Here is a 21,529-nt window from a genome sequence, read left to right as displayed (position 1 = left end):
TCAGACCACAGACCTTCAAATGTCCCCTCCAATCTAAATGATGCTATGACTTACTAGACTAGGCCATGATTTGGGACTTTTCCAGATAAGAGAAGACATGAAGTAACAAGATCTAAGGTCTCCTAGGAGATAACACTCTTGGCAAAATAACTTTGTTCCCTAAGCATGGTTYGGCCTCACAAAAGAGAAAGGGCGCTTTGGTAGTGTCTACAGAAAGGTTCTCCATCCTAAAGTGGAGAGGAAGGAGTGTGGAAAACACGTCCTTTGAGTGTTATGCCCTTAGCAAGAAGAGAGAGGTGGGATTGAGTGAGCACATCACACCACATCCTGGTATTTGCTAGGAAATTGATGAAGAACAGTTTGTTAGATCTTCTGTTGGTCAGAGAGTCAGAAGAAAAAACCAAACATGCTGAGAGTAAGGCTGAAATCATTTTATTGAAAAATATTTCATATAGTACAGTCACTGATGAAAATTTTCTAGAGAGATACAACACTGCAGACAAGTTCCTTGTATGTCTCCCTGAACAACTTGTGAGGGTCATTTGCAAACAGCCACTGACTCCACACACACAGCTTTCCAGAGACATTTGTAGCATGCTGTCATGCCAGTGAGTTTTAGTGCACCACAGGGAACAGAGGCTGTCTCTACACTGAATAACACTGATCATGATTCTTATTTTTTCCTGTGAGAGGTACAGAAGGTCCCATAGGTCCGTTGAGGTTTGCACCATTAGGCACCATTCCCACCCACCCCAGCTCATTCAAAACAYTGATTGACTGAAAGCCCCTAACAAAGTGCTTTGCCAATAAAAATCTTAAATTCATGAACAGCATTCTTGAAAAATCATGCAAGATCAGGGATCCATACTACAATATACAACATACTGCTTTTTCCTGCAATACTCCGTGCAGCAGAAGTCCCACACAATCCATGACCAGAATTTCAAGGTAAGCCAGCAGCTCCCTTTAATTCTGCTGTCTTTAGAGTAGCTGCTGAGAACGCAGCCACAGCAGTTTTAGGAGTTAGAAAGCAAATTGCTGTAAGATGGCAAATTGGATGTTTGTAACTCAGTACCATCACTTTTGAAGACTCTTCAGAAAGAGAAAACAAACCATCACATGAATCACTTGAATAAAGAAAACTCTACGTATAACATGTTGCTGGTGCCATCAGTAAGAAAATACAGTTTAGACTGTGCTTCTATGACAGTTTTTATTTGGAGTATCACTTCATGTGCTAAAAATTTACCTGAAGCATCTTTCAGTGAATTCTTTTCTAATAAAAATATACATACAGCTGAGCCAGAGGAGCAAATACTACTACACTGGCTTACTTTGAGATCCTGACAGACACAGGGTTGCCAAATGAATATCAATTTTTCCCCAATTTATTTTCAGTAGCCTGGAAGGTGTTACATAGAAGAGCAATCACTATCTTGCTCSTCATTTTTGCAGCACAAGATTCAAGGCCCCTGATGCCTTCATGCACAGTCATGCAGGATAGGAGCTGAATCCCCTAGGGTTCAAGGTATCACCATGTGCAAAGCCCACTCTGTTCATTTGGTGACTTATTCTTCCAAATATTCAGCAAGAACTTTTAGTAACTCTCTGCACAATCTTGGTGAATACCAAGGAGTGAGGGCTTTACATTTGAGGGTGTATATATCAGAGACTTGCTTCTCTAAGAAAACAGTAGTAACTCTCTTAGACACTGTTAGCATATGGGGTGGTGCTTTTTTCATTAGGGGGGATTTTTATTTGCTTTCTTTAACAGAGASCTGGCAACAGCAAGAGCCCCTCCTTGCACAAAGCGTACAAAGTTGTCCCCAGCTAAGGGTCCTAGAGCATAAAGCCCTTTCTTCTGAGTGCATTCATAGGTGAATGGATCAACATCTATGGGATTCCTCTTGGGATTGACTGGTTGGTTGCAGTCCACTGCCAAGTCAATGCCGTTATTTGGCAGAAATGAAAGGTTGGGGTTTGAACCAGTGAGAACAAGAGCCATGGAAATTTTATAAACCTTTTGGTAGCCATTCTTGTCTTGAAGGATACATTTCTTGTCCTTGCCAAAGGATAGCACATGATGTTCAGGAAGGCTAATGTAACAGTCATAGGGCCCAGAACAAGCAGCCGACTGTTCTTTCATCATCTGATGGACTTTGTGGTATTCAGGGTACATCACTTTGGGGAGCTGGTTAAAGATAAGACCTGGATCATTGACTGTTCTCCGAAAAGCATGGATTACCGGAATGCTGCAGTGGTGAGCAAAAAGAATCGCATCAGCAGCTGTCAGACCAGCACCCACAATCAAAACTGGATCTGACATGATGCCAATGCTGTTGTTCTTCACTGCTTCCTCCAGGGCAGAGAGCTGGTGATGGACATAGGAGAGGTTCTCTCCCTTGACTCCAAGCCAAGTGGGACTATCATATGTTCCTGTAGCTAAGACCACATTCTCTGCATAGATGGAGAAGGGTTCCTGATCACCTTTCACAGTTTTGAAAAATCCATCTACCTTAAAGACCTCCATATTTTCCTCAGTCAAGTTCCAGAGTGAGTCACTTCTCTCCTGCAGATCTTTCTGTGCGTGGTTGGAGATGCTCTCTGCACTCACTTTCCTCACAGAGGTCACAACAGTCCCACATCTGAAGTTCTTCTGCAGTCCTTTCTTCATCACATAATGTTGGTAATATTGAGCAATGTCTTCCGCTGTGGCTCTATTGTTTCTAAGGCCTCTGTAATACATTACAAACAAAGGTCAAGCAGTAGTTAAGTAAGAGCTTAGAATTTCTCCCTCTTCCACTGAGTGTATCCTAGAGTCTTCTATCCTGGCACTAACAAAGGAGATTTCTCATCTAGTTTTCTTGTCTCCAACAACCTTATTCTTGGTCTATAGAGGTAACAGTCAGGTTTGCAGGTTGCTGGACTGAGACAACATGTCTAACCTGAATCCCTTCCCTAAGAACATAGTAATTCATTTATACCTTCCTCTTACATGTCTCACTTTTATTCCATTTTTATCTCATGGACTTTTTTAGATTTCAAGTGTCTAACATCTCAGAAGCATCTGAGAGATTCCACAGTACCTGTGGTGATTATACTTGTCATTGAARACAGCAGCAATGAACACACAGACTACTACAGCCTCTCCAAGCATTTTCAGAAGAACTGAGCTATTCCCAAGGAGTGCTTGAAAAGTGGATGCAATGCAACCAATACTCCAACTTTATCTGGAGTCACCGCATGCAGAATGGATTTTTGCTGGAGGTCCCTTCCTCTCACTAGAACCATCTGTTAGAGCTGCATCAAAGGAGCGCACTCCAGGTTCCTAAATAACCTTCAGATGTTTGCAAATAAACAATCACACCATAGACACCTCACCTTCTCTTTTGCCTCAGCCAGTCTTTGAACTGGAGGTCTGGGAGTCCCATCCATTCCCCTYTGCTCAGCGTAACCACAGACCCTTCAATAGACTGGAATAAGAAATACAGCTACATTAAATAACTGAAAACCATTTAAGAATAAGAAAAATGAAATGCTGTTTTGCCACATTCCAATATATCACACGTATCATGAAGTCAGTGATTTCATCTGATTCACTGGTGTGGATGATATCAAAAGGGAAAAAAAAGGAATATTTTCGTATTTATGGAAAACTTAGTGTGTTTCATGTCTGTGTCCTTTCCACCCCCCCCTCCCCCCGCCTTTCTTTTGAGCATCCTTCAGCTCTCTGGTTAGGACATTTGTCTATCTTTCAATATGCAGACCTAAGTAGTTAGGCTTCAATTCACATACATGCCAGGCACCTCCTGGAGGGTTTCTGCCAAGGACCAAGTGAGGGATGGCTCTGTTGGTCTCATGCCACCAAGTGAGGACAGATTCTGCTGTTCCACCAAAGTCTGTGTCTGGACGCAGAAGAGTATCGAACAGAAGAGCCATTGGGCTGTGGGATCGTCCCTCCAAGCCTTCAGACAAATACTCCAAATCCTAAAAGGAGACAGAGCAAACGCTCAAAACACATGTCATACCATGCAACTGAAACTGCTGTGCTTCCAATTAGTGCTTCTGGTTTTTAGTGGAATTCATCTGTTGGCACACAGCCCCTGTACTGCTTGAGAATTATCTCGAGGATCTCAGCAGCAATGCTGGCACTTCATACAAGTGAAATTTGGAAAACTAAGTAGTCTTTTGTTTAAGGCTTGTTCTACCCATGCACTTTGAAAATCCAAATGAGGTTATCATTTTTAAAATACCCTGGAGATACTTCACTATGAGGACATAATGAAGGCTTTTTTCCGCTACAAAAAATAAAAAAAAAGAAGAAAATAAAAGAAAAAAAAGCTTTTTAAGCTGCTTTTTACAATACAAACCTGGTCCAAAATGGAGACATCTGGTGCCTCTTCCAGTTTCCTCTGCAGAATGGGATGAGGATGAAGAGAGTCTCTTTTGAAGTAAGGGATATAGCCTGACAGCAGATAGGACAGACAGATTCCTGAAGGTCCATTCCCTAAACAGAGAGATGGAAAAGAAGATCTTATACTTCTGTAGATGGAGCGGCCTTTGGATAAGTATTTTGAATAACCAGACCAATTCAAAGAATAAGACATCAGTGCAGATACAGGAGACTTTCTATTGCCAGAGTACCCACTGACCTGTTGGATGGAGCTGGGGAAGGAATTTATTCTTGTTTTTCCCCTTCTATTCCTCAGTTATGTCTATTTGCATTGTAAGCTCCTCAGAATTTGCTGAAAAGCCGTTGGCTTTAACAAGCCAGAGGTTAACCTCACTTGAAGCTTGACGTCACTAGCTTGATGATTAATTACCTAATTGCTCACTAACTTCTTGCTTTTGGCTTTGAAGACAGTCCTCCTTCTCCCCATCTGTCTCACTGCCACCGTTTCTTTCCTTTTATTTGTTGGGAGGAGACAGTTGTGATCAGTTTAAAAGGTTCAAAACTTGTAACATGCTGACTGGGGGCCTCAGCTCTGCTGGACACACATCACATCTGTACAGTGCAGTCCATTGGGTACGGGATGCAGASCAAATCTAGAGAAGAGAGTGACCAAAGACAATAGGGAACAGCTCTGCTCTCTGTATACTTTTAGGAAGTAATCCCATAAAAGGGCTCTCTAGCAATACTGTCTTTCACTGGTGGCTCTGGAGGGCCTTGGAACTAGCCCTACAGTGGTTTGCAAGCAGTGAGTTATGAAAAGAAGTCGCTCTGCCATGCCAAGACAATCCGTCAGAATATAGCACTTTGAACAAATTGCTGGACGGCTAAACTTGCCCAGCTGACCACCCAACAGTCAGCCAAAAGACTTGTATGCGACTCCAAAGCCCAGTGAGAGTAGCCTGTGGAAAATTTTCACATGGCTGCTCTCCAGTATGCTTAACATTTTACAGCATCCGCATAACTAGCTGTCAGCCTCTCTGGCCCAGCACTTTGTTGCTCACTAGTATGTGACTAACCAAAATTACATAATGCAGTGACGATACAGGGCAGGAGAGTCAAAGTGACACAGCTGCTGTGTTGACACAGCGCCCGTGCCGCATGCTGCAGCCGCTGCAGCAAAGGCCACTTCTCGGGCATTCAAGATAGAAGAAGTTTGGGCTAGAAAATTCACAGTGAGTTGAGCTATGCTAAGGGCAGCCACCCTCCRCACCTGGAACCACAATCAGCTTGACTCTGGTTGAGGATAGGTGGCTGCTGGTCAGTGCTTGGAATATGTGACTTGCAGGAAGGTTACCAAAACTGAGCAGCAGCAGAAATTAAAAGCAARCTTCACAGCAGCCATAGTAGAATATAGTATGGTCTCAATTTGCTCATTTGCTTCAGGATATACAAGGAAGTTTGAATTATATTCACAACACGGAGAGGATTTACCCTTCAAGCTACAGCTAAGATCTCCCGAAATTAGGCCTGGGGAAGCAGCTGGAACCTGCTGGACATATCCAGGTGCAAGCAAACAACTGAGCCACTTCAGTTCTGCACAGCCTGCCCCCGGCATGCATCTTCACACTGGTGCTCCAGAGGTTTTAGTGACATTTCCACACTGGGTCCCTCTAGAGGCACATCTGCGATCTACCAAAACAGCATCTCTGCCTGYTGCAAAAGGCTTCCACAACCAAGCAGCACAAAGTTACCCTCAGAATTCAACCTGTGGGTAGCAGTGTCCCCATGAAACTTACTGTCAGCAAGGATTAGGTGTGATTCATGTRCTGCACAAACTTTGGATTAGCTCAGGGGCTACCGATGACCTGGCAGATGCAGCAGGAAGCCAGCTTTACGAGGTATTTAAGCACATGCTCAGAGGGAAAGAGTGAAATGCCTGTGCTCCAGCACAGCTTGTCATCAGTCGCAGAGGGGAAGGTACTGGCATCAYCACTCATTCTTGCTCCAAGAATCACTTCATATACAAAGCACAAGGGACACAGGCTAGTTAATGCATTAATTTCTAAAATGGTGAATAGTAAGAAGCTAAGGCTTTTTACCAAAGCTATTAACCTCTGTATAAAAGCAGCATAGCTGATCTGCACAAGTCAAGAGATCTCTGAAGTATTTAAAGGATCTATAGAAAACTCCCAGAAACTTCAACAGCCTCTGGATCACTTCCCAAACCACACGTGAGGGAGAAAGATCACACACACCAATTCAAGCACTACAGAAAGTTAATCAACTTGTTTAGTGATTTTCTCACTGAAATAGTTTCAAATCCTTTTACGCACTCAACAGGGGAAAAAAGCTGGCCCCTCTGACCTGATGTCCAGAAGGTTAMCATTTTTGTTAGTGAAAAGTAGGCATGAGTTTTAGTTTATCAAACACCTGCTTCTCTACTTGCCACCACTCCCTTTGTATCAGCACTAGAGAAAGTCTGGCTATCAGCAAAAGGGGGCAGGACAATTCTGGTCTTAAGAAGACGTGGAACAAAAAAAGACAGCAAGTTCAAAGCAAAACGGCACCAGAGGACACGACTATGCTGGCAAAAGAAAACTTACCTATAATCACTACAGGAAGCAGCTTAAATCCRCTCTTGTTTTGGTGTTTGTTCAATACTGGATACATATTCCTGTCTGAAAGCATTTTCGTCCTGGAGTCTACCTGTTAWAACAGAGAAATTTGATATTATTGTCTTTTCTGACAAAAAGCATGATTTGCTATAGCCCACAGAACACGGCTGATCCAGAGCATTATCCTTGTATCACTTTACCGTTGCACATTCATGACAGGCCCACTACTTTTTTTTTTCTTAGAAGTTGAAGGTTGATTCCCTGATAATATCAAAAAAAAGGGGGGGGGGGGGAGGGGAATGACCCTTATCTCTCTCTTCCACACTTGAATTTCTGTCCACGTAGAATAGCTGGCAACTTCAGTAACTAACCATGAACCCTCTAATAACTGATATGGTGCAGCTTGTTAATGAAAGCTTCACTTTTGCTCATCTTGAGCAGAACAATGTTATTGTCATATAATTATCATGAACTTTTGTGTGACTRGAGGTCTTGCAAACACCCCTTCCTGAATGCTTCATAGTTTTTAAAGTAACTTGTGCATTCACTGAGAAGTACAGCAAGCATCACCTAAATCTTCTGCCCAAAGGATGGAAATGTTTGGGTTGCATTTTCAAATACATGCCATCAAATTGCTARAGGTTTTTGAGACATGAAGGGCTAGTTCACTTCCTGAACCTAGGGATGCCTTGTTTGCTTTCCAAAAAATGCAGAGTTTGGGTTTGAATTAATAAATGACAACAAATTTTTATTAAAAAGGAAAAAAAAATCTTGGCGACTTAGGTGTCATTGGGAGAGTGGAATCTACATACCTCATCTGATTTTGTTGTGCACAAACCCTAATTCAATGAACAGTCAATCAAAATTTCTTGCTCTTCCTGCAGGAACTACAGCACCTTGAATAAGCACTTTTTTATTTTTCCAGGGAATTCAACTATGCCATCATTGCTGCTAATCCAGAGAAGTCAGTGTTATTTTACCACAGTAAAAGCAATTTTCTCAAAATTCAACATAAACTTCAAGTTATTCTACACAAAATAGTCTTTTTCTGAAAACACTGCATTTGTCTCGAAAAACCAAGTCCAAACCCACTGAATGGCATTACTCTGTTCAGCAGGGCATGTTCTCCTCATCCTTTCAAAGTGCAGAAAGATCGTAGGCAAGCACATTGCGCCCTCACAGGTTTGCCACACCTCTGCCTTTGACACAAGTATTGCAGTGAACTTCAATCTGCTAGTGCAAAGCTCTCCTTATAATCTGACTTCTACAACACCAACAGGCACTGGTGATCAAATAAGCAGTCAGAAAACCCCAGCTGAGTTCAGGATTTGCAGAATTTCAGGCTTTAGAAGGGGTCATGTGAGCGAGTTTGCCTGAAAGGACATGTTTGTATGCCTTGAGATATGGCCATCTCTGGCCTAGACTGTGGTAGCTATTCTAAGAGGCCTGGATTCACCCAAGCAGAGAGACACACCATAAGGCCTCTATGTGGGACTCRAAACTAGCAGCTTTGTCTGAAGTTTGGTACCACCATTTAACACTCATTCATCACCTACTACCACTTAACTAAGCATTAGACTAAGGTATTCTCTCATGTCTTATCTCAGACGACAAGAGCCGCATAGAAAACAAGGGTTAAGAAACAGTCATGCTTTTTAATTTAAGCCATTTTAGGCATCTAGCTTTAAAGAGAGCAGGGTCCCAAGGAACTRTGCAGGAACTGTTGGTTCACAGCTCAGCTATGACCCAGAGGACCAAAGGCAGCTCCATAYATACAAATTTATCACCAAATACTTCTTCATGTTATGCCCACATTGAGGCACTGATTTGCCCCGTGAGGTGTATTTAACCTAACCACTGCAGCTACCCACGTATTTCCTCAGCCTTTTGGGTAGATCCTGCCACATGAGCCAAACCCCACACTACCACAGGTGGGTAGTTGTTTAAATTTWTCCCCAAATACTTTTCTACCACAATATTTCACTGGTGCAATTGGAAGAGTTCAGCACTAGGAACTGGGATGGCCTGAGAGACCAGAGAAACAGCACACAAGTCTGATCAGGATGATATTCACTCAAACCAGCCTGGATCGCAACACATATCTGAAGGTTAGTAAAGGTTTCTTCTCCATGGTAACCATTCCCTCCTCCATGGCTGTACTACACAAGCCAAGTTCTTATTAATGTTTCTTAATACCGTGTACACCTTTTATCTCTGTGAAAATACTGGGAATCTTAAAATGTGAAGCAAGATCCCTGGAAGGGAGCAGTGCAGGTTTCTACTCTGTAGCAGTCTGCAGCAGCATGCACAGAAAGACTGTATGCGCTCTGTAGACAGTGGTAACCCAGCAACACCCATGGGATTTTTCCTGGGAGCAAGGACTGCTGAACCAACCCAGTACGGCACATGGCAACCATCTGGGGGAGCAGAAAAGCCCGTATATAAATAATGACTAGCCTGCAAATCCATTTGCAAGACTTGGGCACAAAATCACACTGTTCTGTGCCAGAGTTTGTACAGGGGAACCAGAAGGGGACAAAAATAGGCACAAGACAGTAAAATTCAGCCTTGCATTCCTATCTGCTTCAAAGGGAGCTTTCCTTGGCTCTTAGCCATTGCATTGTCACCCAACCCACCGCAAACAGTGCAAAGCAGCAGCTTCTGTGATAACCCTCTCCTCATTTCACCCTGCACCTCCATTCGGTACCTTTTGATATGTGAAAAGGAGCATTTGCTGGAATTAGAGCAAACATTAAAGGCTAGAGGAGTACAATTGCTGATCTGGCAAACATTCTTCAATCCACGTACATACATCACCATTTTTAGCTGTACTTTTATCCAAGACCTGAGTTCACAAAACCCCATTAGGTCCATTTTAGTGCTACACACTTTGTTCCCCAAAGTTTTGACACTGGACAATTCTATCAACACAAAATTAACTGTAAAAGCAATTTCTGCTCATCCCAGTATGTCTCTACATACAAGAGAAGTCCCTTCCACATCCTAGACTTGCCATCTTTATAGTTTACATTACAGTTACTAATTGTACTTTTTTTTAAGCAGAAAATGAATCAGATGCTGAACCTGGTTAGAGCTATTCGCAACCTGTAGGCTAAGTGTGTGACTTGCAGTGAGCAAAACTGTGCTCAGAGCATCAAGGCAGTTGAATTTCCAGGACAAATGTTCACTTTTCCTGCCATGAGAAGTAAGGGTGTGGGGGGGTTTGACTCTTGTTTGTTTTGATTTTTAGCAGTCTCAGAATCAAGAGACATCTCAATAGCCCAAACAGCTAATTCACTGTAGCAGATGAATCCCTGTTCTCGCAAAGGCCACCAGAAAGCACACAGGACATCAAAGTTCTCTTCAAATTTATACAGAGCTATTTAACTAACTGCAGCAAGAAAAAGAAAAGCCTGAGCTAAAATACAAGGCTGCCCTTCTCACTTTCCCTCTGAGGAGAGCAGGCTGCCTGGCACACTCATCTAACAAGTTTAATGACCCCGATCAYGGCTTTGGCTCCCACTTTAGGCTTCCTGTTTTAAATGGGGGTCTCTCCTCCTCTTCATTTGGGAACATGCTGCAAGTTCCAGAATTCATCTCCTCGCTGCTTCCAAAGCATTTCGCTGCCGATGGAACGTTACATAATTGTTCTGGCTCAAGAAAGCAGCCAGCTTATCATCCTGGGCCAAATTCTGCATTCCTCACAGACACAGCCCCATGCCTAGAGGGCCCATAACTCACGTAACGCAGGTCAGCGTGGCCCCCAGCAGTTCCAGACTGCGTAACTGGAACAAGTTTTAAGTGAGCAAAAGAAAAAGGCATAAATGTGTGAGACAACAAAATTAGAACATCTTTAATAAGCGAAAGGCCAAATTACATCAGCCACATGCAAATAGCTCTCCCTACAACATCAATGTGACTTCTGCTCAAGTAAGGACTGCTATGCGAGGCCTGTACAGCATGTGGAGAGAGTTCAAAAGAGCAATGCAGTGAGCATACGAGGAACAGAGGAGTCTGAAAGTGCTTCTGTGACACTCAGGATTAAACAAGAACAATAACAGAAATGCAACAGCTTTTTTCAGCTTCATTTCTTCATCCTCTCATTCATTTCAGAAGCAGCTGTTTAAGAGGTTATTTAATTTCATTCACTAGGACTTTAAGAAACTGATGTCCCATCAGCTTTTACACTTTCCTACAAGTTTAAGGAGTTCTTTTCCCCACCTACAGTTTTCACATGTGAGTCCAGTTACCCCACAGACAAAGGATAGGGGAGCAACTCAACTTTGTGGTACATATAGACATAGCATTCTAAAAATCCTCCTGTGATCTTTCAGAAAACAGCATGTTCCAGTATGCCACACAAATAGAGCACTCTACAGTCACTTACAGTTGCCTTACCTTTTTAGCAGCAGATCTGATGAGAAGTACCAAGATCTTTACGAAAATGCCTGTACAGTCAGGAAAAACGGCCAAACTACAAGCCTTGAATCCCGTCTCTGCTCTAAGACAGCTGTTTAAATATAGTAGGCTACCACCTCTAAATGAGGAGAGGTGGAGCTGAAATGAAGGTAGGTGGAGCCAGGAAAATACTTATAAGCATGAGTCAGCAAGAAGATTTCATTTCCCAGCTTGTGAATGAATGATGTAAAGTAACTTTCCTTAGCAATGTTCAGCTGACTACAGAACTAGAGCAAAAGTAGGCTTACAGGACCCGTGCATGGCAGAAGTCCAGCGCTGAACTAATCTGTTCTTTTCCACTTGTTACCTTCAGGGCAAATTAAACTCCAGACTTCACAAAACACAATGTTTCCTGCAGTAGAACTGGATTTTTCCTCTTTATTAAAAGGAAAGCTGCTACAGTGATAATTGCAGATATGAATAAAAGTGAAAGGACAGCATGGTATACTTGCTTTAAAACCGATAACCCTTTGGCCACAAATGGAAAGGAAATTCATGACCACTTTAGCTCCTTTGGATAGTAATTTGACTTTTACTTTTATCTCATCATTAAAAACAGCTATGAGGACAGCACACGAGACATGCATGACACTGCCAGAGCAGGGTTGTCTTCTCCCCTCCTGTGTCTTCAGAGGTCCTCAGGCACAGATTGAGGGGAACTGAATTCACACAGGCACTGCTGCATTGTCATGTGAATCAAATTCAAGAGGATTAAATAGCACAGTATGCAAAATCCTTGCTTCCTCAATCTCTTCTGATTTCTAGTTCTTGAGTATTTATTGATATAATACATTTCATATATCAGGCTGAATCTAATATATTATTAGTTGTAATATCCTGCATACAAAGTTAACTTCCTCCTCATCATCTTTTGGGAAATCAATGCTGGATACTGACAATCTTCAGTTTTCATAGTGCTGTTTGTCTTTGGTTTGTGTTCAATTCCACCGGAAAAATCAGCAGCCAGCTGCTGACAAGATCAGGATTAGAACTCCCTAACCAGACACATAGGAGAGCTCGCTATAACATGGGATGAGTAAAATCCAGATCCAAACAACAACTTTGAAAGCAAAGCAGAATTGTTTAAGCTCCTCTGGGTCAAAGAAAACAAGTTTAGAGTCTAGATCTTATTTGGAGGTTTCCCAAATGTCGGTGGTTCCTAAAATCAAGAGTCAGATTGCATTTAGCTTGCTCTACACCGTATTAAGACTGGAGCTCTTTGCAGGCATATTCAAAACATATTAAGCTTATATGTGTTAATTAAGTAAATATATGTGGGAGTGTTTACTCAATATATAAGAGCATCTTCTGCTCTTGGCCGTCCTACAATAACCTCTTCTATAAGAAAACCTCTTAACATTAWTTTTTTCTGGTGTAATCATGGGTTATTTGCCTTAATTTCAAGAAATCTGTCCTTACATAGCATAGTTGCAACAGGTCTGAGAATACAGCATTCAGCTGTATTTATTTTTCTTCAGTAAGACAGTCTTGCAAACTTGTTGCATGCAAATTAAGTGAATGTGACTCTTTCACAAGTAAAATTTACTACAGCATAATAGGATTGTCATTCAAGGGATTTTATTCAACTCAATGGAATAATCCATTTAAACAATTTCCATCGAGTCTGCTAAAATCAAAGTGCTCTTAAATGTAGTAGATTTCCAGCTGAAGTATGCAGTTCAGTTTAAGCAGTAAGTGTTGCATAGCTTTACCTCTGAGGCCATGTATTTTGAAAGCAAGATCTCCAGGCAGCCAGGAGGACTGCTGATACTCAGTTAAGATGCATACTTTCAACAATCTGATATCAAAGACAAAAAGAGCCCATGARAAAGAATCCTGTGCTCTCAAGACCCACATCAAAGCAGCATACTGCATAGTCTATTTTAATTCCACAAGAATCAGATATTCTAATAAATATGAAACCATTGCTTCACTTAAAGCTTCAACTAGCAGTGATTCCTCTGGAAATCTGACTCAGTAAATACATATGTCAGACTGAGGTGGTTTGGGTATGGGGGGTTATTTGTTTTTGTTTTTTTTTTTAGGTCTCTTTCAAGTTGCCTTGGTCTTTTCCTAGGGAGGACTCAGAGCATTCACACAGTCATCCTGATTCTTCGACAGCAGCAAAGGCTTTTACATGCATTAACCAAATACTTACTGCCAGGTAACAGATGTAATCAATATCACTCAAGACAAATTAACATCCAGAGAAACTATGGCATTTGTGATTTAAGGTGATTTAAAGCTGCCCTGTTACTAGGTTTTTCAACTACTTTACCTTCAATACAATTCAGTATTACATGTCAAATATTTAAGAAAAAAAAAGATGTTCAAGTCAATACTTGCCTGTGGCATAGATACAAGAGGAAGCCATATGATGGTCTGGCAGACATTACAAGCAGTAAAATCAGGAATATTTTGTGTGTGCATATCTACAGAAATAAAATTGTCCTCTGTGTACAAAATGAGGAAATTGTCTCTTTAATTCCCACTAGGTTTAGGAAAATCAGGATCTCTTTAATATTACCTCTCTGCAAATAAGGTCAAAACCACAAGCTCTACCTTTTTTTGTAGGTAGTATAAATCTTAAGAGGAAGATGTTCAAATACGACAATATTTCACTGCCCTTTCTTTGCTTGCACAATAGGAGTATTGAATCTAGCCATTTTGGGGACTTGCTATTGATATCCTAACATGCACACCACACTGGATACATTTCAATTTTACTCTGATCTGTTTTTCCTTTTGTGAGTCTTCTACAGAAAGAAATAACTCAGTCTAGCATGCTTTGTCTGTCTGTTCAAACTTTCCAGGAGAGGAAGTAATTGCATAATCCATATTTGGCCTGGCAGTCAGCCTTTTGACCTACAAATTTACACGATCCACTTAAATTTTCTTCCTGACTTATTGTAAGTAGTATCATTCAGATTAATAAGGGCTCAAGAAAATAGTTTGTATGTAGGTTTCAGCAGGACTTCATATTATCTCTATTCACAGCTGTCTGTGAAGATGCACTTAACCAACAGTTCCAACTCTTCTGCTACAAACTGACAAAAACATGTTTACCATGGAACAGATTTAAGTTTCTTTAGAGCGCTTCAGATTTAAAAAAAAAAAAAAACAAAACAAACAAACAAAAAAAAACTACCAAACCCCTCGTTTATAGGCTCATTGAGGTGTGTTGCAGTATACTCCAACTGGGATCCAAGGAATCCACAGATCTCTGAAGGGTAGGGCACAAGGAAGTAGATTTATCAGACTTAAGAAAATGTCAAAGCAAATGATTTGCAAAGGTTTTTTCTCTGCTCTTTAACTCTTTTCCTTTTAAAAAATATAACAGTAAAACTTAGCCTCTGATGGACAGTGTCTAGAAAAGATATGAATCCAAACTAGCAAGAAGACACAAAATGATCTAGTAAAAGCAATATAATACTTACATATTCCCAAAGAGCTTCTGTTTCTTTAAAAGAAGAAAAAAAAGTTGTTTATGGAAAAAAGGGGACCCATAACAATGAAAGCTGCCTTCAGACAATGCACAGGATCACTTCTACCTTCSTCTGTACAGGCAGAAATACAGGGCACAAAGGTAGAGGGCTACATTTGCTATTGTATGAATAACCCTTGTACACTACATAACGGTAGCTAGGCAAATCATTCCCTATCAGTRTGTGGGGAGAATTCAACACATTGCAGTTGGACTCATGCAACTTGAGAAGGTTTGGCCTGCAGGAAAAAGGGACTGACTTCACCAGCAATCATTCATTTCACCTTCAAGTCATCCCTGCAGCTCACAGTATTGACAGCCCAGGTGCATTTGTTGCCAAGGTCAGTTTGTTTCCCTTTTGGTCAGCCATGACCTGTATCTCAGAACTCAAACAAGCAAATGTTATGTTTTCCCAAGGTAATGCTGCAGAATGTGCCAGAAGGAGCCCTGGCACTGTTCAGGAGGAACACTTTGCACCTGAACTATTCCTTGATGCAAGAAATTTTCTTTTTATCAAGTGACTTGACATCTCATGTCACTGAGACATTATACCACCCATGTCCTATTTGTGAAACCTGTCAGCCCCCTCATTCTACTGCCTTCTGATTTGGAGGAACTTCAGGAAGAACACATCTCTGCTGTCAGAAATCATTGTTGCTACCTCTGCTGTTGACAACTTATAGCAGGACACTTATAGTACCTCTCTAGCATCCACCCTTCCCTCTAGTGAGGCTTATGGTGTGCTATCACTCCACCAAATTGAGTGCTACATTGTTTCACACATTCGAACTTCRTGTTCTGCTGGTTTTTAATAATTASAGGAACACACCCAACATGATTCTCTGTGGGCCAAAACAGCACTTTGATGCTTCAGTGTTTTATTCAATTCCAGTAAAAATAAAAATAAAATCCTGCATGTTTTTTGTCTAAGGAAACTTTATAAATGTGGATCACATAGTCTAACGCAAAACCTCAAGACGAAGCCCTTGGACTTGACCAAATATTTTGATCCCATGTACTCTGCAGTACATGAAATCCAGCTTCAGAGCACTGGAGCCAGAGGCATCTCCTCCCTTTCATACAGGAAAGCTTCCATTTATGAAACTGTATGTTAGCTTTTCTACTCAAAACTTGCACCTACTTGTTTAATGAAAATAATGGTTTGACATTAATGCTGGAAACTTTTTTGCATTGACCAAATAGAATTCACATTTGGCATCATTAACACAATCATCAACCAATAAACAGAACAAAATAAAACAAAACAAAACAATCAAACATGCTCCCTACCTATGTTCTGGCTCCCTCTGAAGCAGAAAAGACAAGCTGTGGCRACATCACCTGTGCTAGCAGCTGGATCTCTGAAGTACATGACCCACTGTGCTAAAATGAGTTAAAGGGGCTATAGGGAAGCCCAGGGAGTTGTTATGCTTGACAGAAGCAGCAGCTCAGGAAACTCTGGAAGTGGGGGACCCAGCTCCTGCTTCGAGTTACACTTATGACTTCCTATATGTGTTTCTGCATTCACATGGCTTCCTTTTAGGAAAAATTTGGCACTGAGCTTGTGTCCTATTTTCCTGTGGCTCTGCCAAGGCCGTATCTGTCCCAAGTTCATACTTCTCTCCAAGAGGAGAGAAAGAAAAGTTCACTCCACGTACTTATTATTCAAAAAGACACTGACCTCCCTGTCAGATAAATAACTGAAATRGTTTTGTCCTGGCACCTTTGTGAGATGTTTGAGGAAGAAAAAAAATCAAAATCTTGTATTTTGCTGGAATTATTTTAAAATTTTGTTGTTCCCCACCCTCAACTCATTGCCTTGCAATCATCTTCTCACTGGCTGTTCTCACAGGGTGGTCTTTCTTTGCTTCGATTTCAATTTAAGTTCCCAGTCTTCATTGTCCAGAGGCATCAACCACTTCTATTACTGCATCTTTAAAACACTTGCAAAAAAAAAAAAAAAAAAAAAAAAAAAAAAAAAAAAAAAAAAAAACAACAACTTGGGGAAGGCAGTACTGATAATGTTGTTAAGTCAGAATCAATCATACTGTGCAGAAACAGGAAGGCTCTAGTGCACCACTGTCTGCACTCATGTGCTCATACCTTTAGCCACTCTGCAGCAACACTGGCAGAGACACTCCAGTGCATACTAAGAATGCCTTCTTGGGAGATTTCATACATCTTCTCTACCCAGACCCATTAAGGAGCAGTCATGAAGGATATGTTTGCAGAGTGCTAGCTACTTTGCATAAGCATCCTGAGAAAAACGTTCTTAGCATGTACAAAGTAGCCCACTGTGCTTCAAAACAGCAGTGGACATTTTGCAAAACTAAAGTCACTCCAAGTTCACATGTAAGGATACACACAAAGAACAAGTGCAGAGTGCAGGCACAGCCCCAGGCAGGCAGGCCCCAGTGTCCTCAGATCATAGCATACAGGGGTAAGAGTCAAATCCAGTGTGTTTTGTACTTCCTCGCACATCTGCTGCTCCCTTTCAGAAACTGAGAGGATGCAAAGAGGTGCTCTCCTTTGGCTCAAGGGACTATAGCTATGCTCAGTCATGCTCACATCCCGGAAGCACTGGGCCTTTGCAGATTCACTGCCCTCAAAATGCAACACGCAGAGGAAAGCTCTGTTCACGTGCACTGCACTCAGACCTCATGATCTCACCATTCACGTGGTTTGGGGAAAGAAGTAAACGTGCACTTTCACTTCAAACAAACTGTGGCTATAACCTAGTCAAAGATTAAACTGCAAAGGAAGCTGGTGGAGAATTTTCTGCTTATCTTAAGTTCAATATATTTATAAATATTTACATGAGTTCAGGGTAACAGGATCTACCTGTGAAAACACAGCCTTTATTTTCTACAGTTCTATAGTCAGTGTTTATAGTTATATTTTTTCTTCATGTAGAGGCATTTGGCAACTGATAATTTAGTAACTGCAGTATCACATAACAACCTGCTGGCCCCAAAACAGAACACAGTCCCAAATCAAACCTTTATGGCTTCTTGACTGAAATAACCAAATTAAAAGTACCCTTCAAGAAGGAGGTATAGCTTCACTGTGGGCACTGGTAATCTTTTCTGTCATATTTTCTCAAAGGCAAAAAAAAATGGATTTTCAAATAAGAATGGGTAATTCAAATCTGTAAAAAGAGTGTGTCATAAAATGAGCTTGCTTAACTCAGTGCCACAGAAGTTCATGAACAAAAGGGTTGCAAAAAGGTTAGGAGGTTCTTGGATTTCTTTCCTTCCCACAGCTTAAACTATTCCTGTAGCTTTAACCTTCCCTTAAAATTGTTATGAAATTTCTTTATTTCCCTATCAAGAAATTGGTAGCATTCCTGAAAGGCTTAGAAATGTGCACAGCTTAGGGCATCTAGAGCTAATATAGCCAACATCACAGATTACTCAAAGAAAAATTAGCATTTCTGCAGCAGAGAACAATAGTCTTTAGTTGTGGGAGATCAGAAAGGGACTGTGAGTTATCCCACAACTGCCTACCCTCAGGGTTTATTTTCATCTTCCTCTGAAGCTGCTGCTACGAGCTATCTGAAGTAGATGCTGGTCAGATCCAGTTTACTAGAAATGACCTGTGGCATTTTCTTTCTTCTCTAACTCTTTTAAAATCTCTGAAAAATTCTAAGATTTCACCTATACATCCTATTCCTCCAAACAGGGCTTTTGTGCACACTGAAAGGTCAGCTGAAGCAAAATATTCAATATTTTCTTCAATTCCAAATTCCTTCTCACTGTAGCTCCACTTGCWGCAATTCTGACTGTCAGGAGTGAAATTTAAAGTTCACTGGAACAGTTCAGCATAAAACTGGATAAACCAGTATCTTTCCAAGGAGAATCTTATCACTTAGTCACAGTATAACAGTAATACATTAAAGTGTAACAGAAATATTTCATAGGTCAAGGTTTCTCATCTAATTGACAGCTCTGTTTCTAGACTAGTTTAAGGAGGCTGCAACATGAAAGGAGCTGTCATATGTTGTAAAATAGAAAGCCCTATTTTGAAATACAGTCATATTCTGAAGTCATTTTTGTGGTTTAGAAACAAAAAATAACCACTATGAGCTCTTAATGAGATTTGGCATAGTGCATTTGCAGAAAAAAAGAGGTGGGATTTCTGCACCAGAGTAAAGCCATTCAGTAACATAAATTCCCCAATGCATTTGTTTAAGAAATACCTAAAGTGATTTGTATAATTCCTCATTTAGCTGACAAAGTCACCCATTTCTCCACATGCAGTCAAAGACCAAAGCTCAGCATAGATCAATGAGAAATCAAATGTGAGATGCTGCTGTAGTGAGAATCACCTTTCAGTGTATCTATTCAGCATCTAGGAGAATACGATAAACCCCCCTGAGTATCTGGTTCAATACCAAAGATAGCAATTGCACTAAAAACCTAAAGGTTGTGATGTGAAACAGCTTAAGTTGCTTTGGGGGAGAAATTTCACCAGAAGTGTGCCTACTTTGCTCCCCTCAGCTGTTTTACCAAAAGCTTACTATTCAGATCTACTTTTTTGCTGGAATGCCATTGTCTTTGCTTTTTTAAGTGTGCTTTATTTTTACCTACCAAGCAGCTGTTTTATAGTTATAGCTCTAGCTATAACTATAGATGAGAAACTATAGATTAGCAYTATGCCTGTGCCAGTAATAATCCTACGGAGAAAAATAACTTGCTTATTCATGATCCATTCATTTTTTGGCAGCTCTCACACCAGTCGCATGCCCTGCTTTTCCTGTTTGTCTATAGAGAAGCTACCCTAAGCAGGGATGAAAAGGAAGAAGTGTTTTTTGCTCCCTGGTCAATATTTGTCTCTATTGTGAAAATGCTAAGTTTGACTCATCAAGTAAAACCTCTCACAAAGAGCCCAAGGCCAGGAATAGCAAGTGATCCTTTACTTAAAGGCTGAAGCCATGCGGCTGAGCTGTGGCAATGAAGTATCTGACTCTGTTCATCAGTCCAGACTGACACATGCTCAGCAGGGCAGAACAGTGCAGTACCAAGGTAACCAGAATTACAGGCTATCTCTGATACCAGTTCCCATGGAGTGCCGACCAATGGGTTATCTAAAGCCTTCTCTTGCATCCTGGCCACTCTGAAGGTTAACACTCARGGCCATTACCAGCAACAACTGTGGGACAGAATTACTCCACCATGTAATGGGAAGCTTATGGCCTCTCTGCTGTCCTGGTTAGCTGCACCTGGATGAGTTGCTGCATGAGGTAGCCAGAGCTCACTGTATCTGCATTGCCTGTAGAGGCACAACCATAATAAGATTGACCAGTCTGATTGACAGGGTCTGTCCAGCCTGGTGTCCTGACCTCAGCACTGGCTGTTAGCAAACACTCACACAGAAGAGAAAAAAGAGAACGAGTGTGTGACGCTTGTCTGTGCCTTCTCCTGTCTCCAAACTTTTGCAGCTGAAGGAACTTGCTAAAATGTGATGAGGTTTGTGCAGTTAATAGCACCTTCCTTTTGTCTGTTTTGACTTGGGTCCATAGTAGTTTCATGATCGGCCTCTAGTTCTTGCACTGGACAACAGAGTACACAACTTATTCTTCTCCACACCACTCAGTTATATAGACTTCTGTTATATTCCTGAGTTTTCCAACTTGTTCCTAATACAGAATCTGTTCCATATATTTTACAAACCTGGTTTGCCTCTTCTAGACCTTTTCCAGATCTCTTATATCCTGACATGACAGAAACAGCACATCATCCAATACCTTAAGGATGGTTGACCCACAGGTTTATGCAGCAGCCTTCTGTTTTGGTCTCCTCCCATTCCCAGTAACTCCTAGCACTTGATTTACTTTATCAGCACTGAGTACCAAGCTAATATTTTCACAGGACTATTTATCATGACCTTAGATCAAGTTCAAGCTAGTCCCTACTGACTGATCTTCCCTGCCTGGACTTATGCCARAGTGTGACACAACACAAAGGAACTGTGCAAAAGTGTGAACTATGACAGTGCAGAAGCACTGTACAGCTTTCTTTTCAAACCAACTCATAGTCACCCATATGTCCGATAAGAACAGTGGAAGGCTTTGGAGACTTCGCGTATAATTATTGTACACGAAGAAACCTCAGCTGAATAACTGAAGAGTAAGTGTATGGGAAGAAACACTCTCACCTTATACCTCAGCAGGGAGGTGGCCTCAGGTAAGCACAGCACCAAAGCACACAGCACTCACATTGCACTCCATCTTCTGGCCTGATCTTGATGTACCCTTATTCTCTCACCTGGAAAAAAGGATACATGAAGAGCTTATGCAAGGTCATTCGTTGGTTTGCCTCAGGAGTGGCTGTTATTTAYGCATACTTGAGAGATAAAGCACTTGCACAGCCCATGAGTGTACTGAACCCTGAGCTAATTTGCAGTGGAGAAAATGGGTATTAAGCAGCAGCCAGGTAACACACAGGACTTCCAAGTATTCCCTGCCCTTGTTGCAATGGGAAAATACAGCCAAATCTGTTGAGCCTGGGACAGGCTGTCTTACGAGCCAAATCTTCCACTTGTCTGCCACCCACGTTGCAATGTGAAATCCCCTTTTGG

General features: G+C 41.3%; 1 protein-coding gene across 3 annotated transcripts; it reads right to left on the bottom strand.

Annotated features, from left to right (window-relative positions):
• Positions 1 to 416: 416 nt before the first annotated feature.
• On the bottom strand, positions 417 to 21,216 carry OSGIN1 (oxidative stress induced growth inhibitor 1). Of its 3 annotated transcripts, none has more exons than XM_085301093.1 (6): positions 21,107 to 21,216; positions 6,997 to 7,099; positions 4,371 to 4,507; positions 3,796 to 3,987; positions 3,382 to 3,473; positions 417 to 2,735 (listed from the first exon to the last, which is right to left on the bottom strand). In XM_085301093.1, the coding sequence occupies exons 2-6, from the start codon at positions 7,079 to 7,081 to the stop codon at positions 1,742 to 1,744; spliced, it is 1,500 nt and encodes a 499-aa protein (XP_085157219.1). In that variant the 5' UTR covers positions 7,082 to 7,099; positions 21,107 to 21,216; the 3' UTR covers positions 417 to 1,741. The 3 variants fall into 3 exon arrangements, with proteins under 3 accessions (XP_085157219.1, XP_085157218.1, XP_085157220.1); XM_085301092.1 differs by lacking the exon at positions 21,107 to 21,216 and adding an exon at positions 11,407 to 11,509; XM_085301094.1 differs by lacking the exon at positions 21,107 to 21,216 and adding an exon at positions 6,190 to 6,407 and having other exon boundaries at positions 6,997 to 7,069.
• Between the last annotated feature and the right edge of the window lie 313 nt (positions 21,217 to 21,529).

Source organism: Rhea americana, unplaced genomic scaffold (assembly GCF_003343005.1).
Source record: "Rhea americana isolate MKP2758 unplaced genomic scaffold, rheAme1 scaffold_172, whole genome shotgun sequence".
Classification (NCBI taxonomy): Eukaryota; Metazoa; Chordata; class Aves; order Rheiformes; family Rheidae; genus Rhea; species Rhea americana.
The sequence above is the reverse complement of the archived record's forward strand: the minus strand, read 5'-3'. Positions and strand labels throughout refer to the sequence as shown.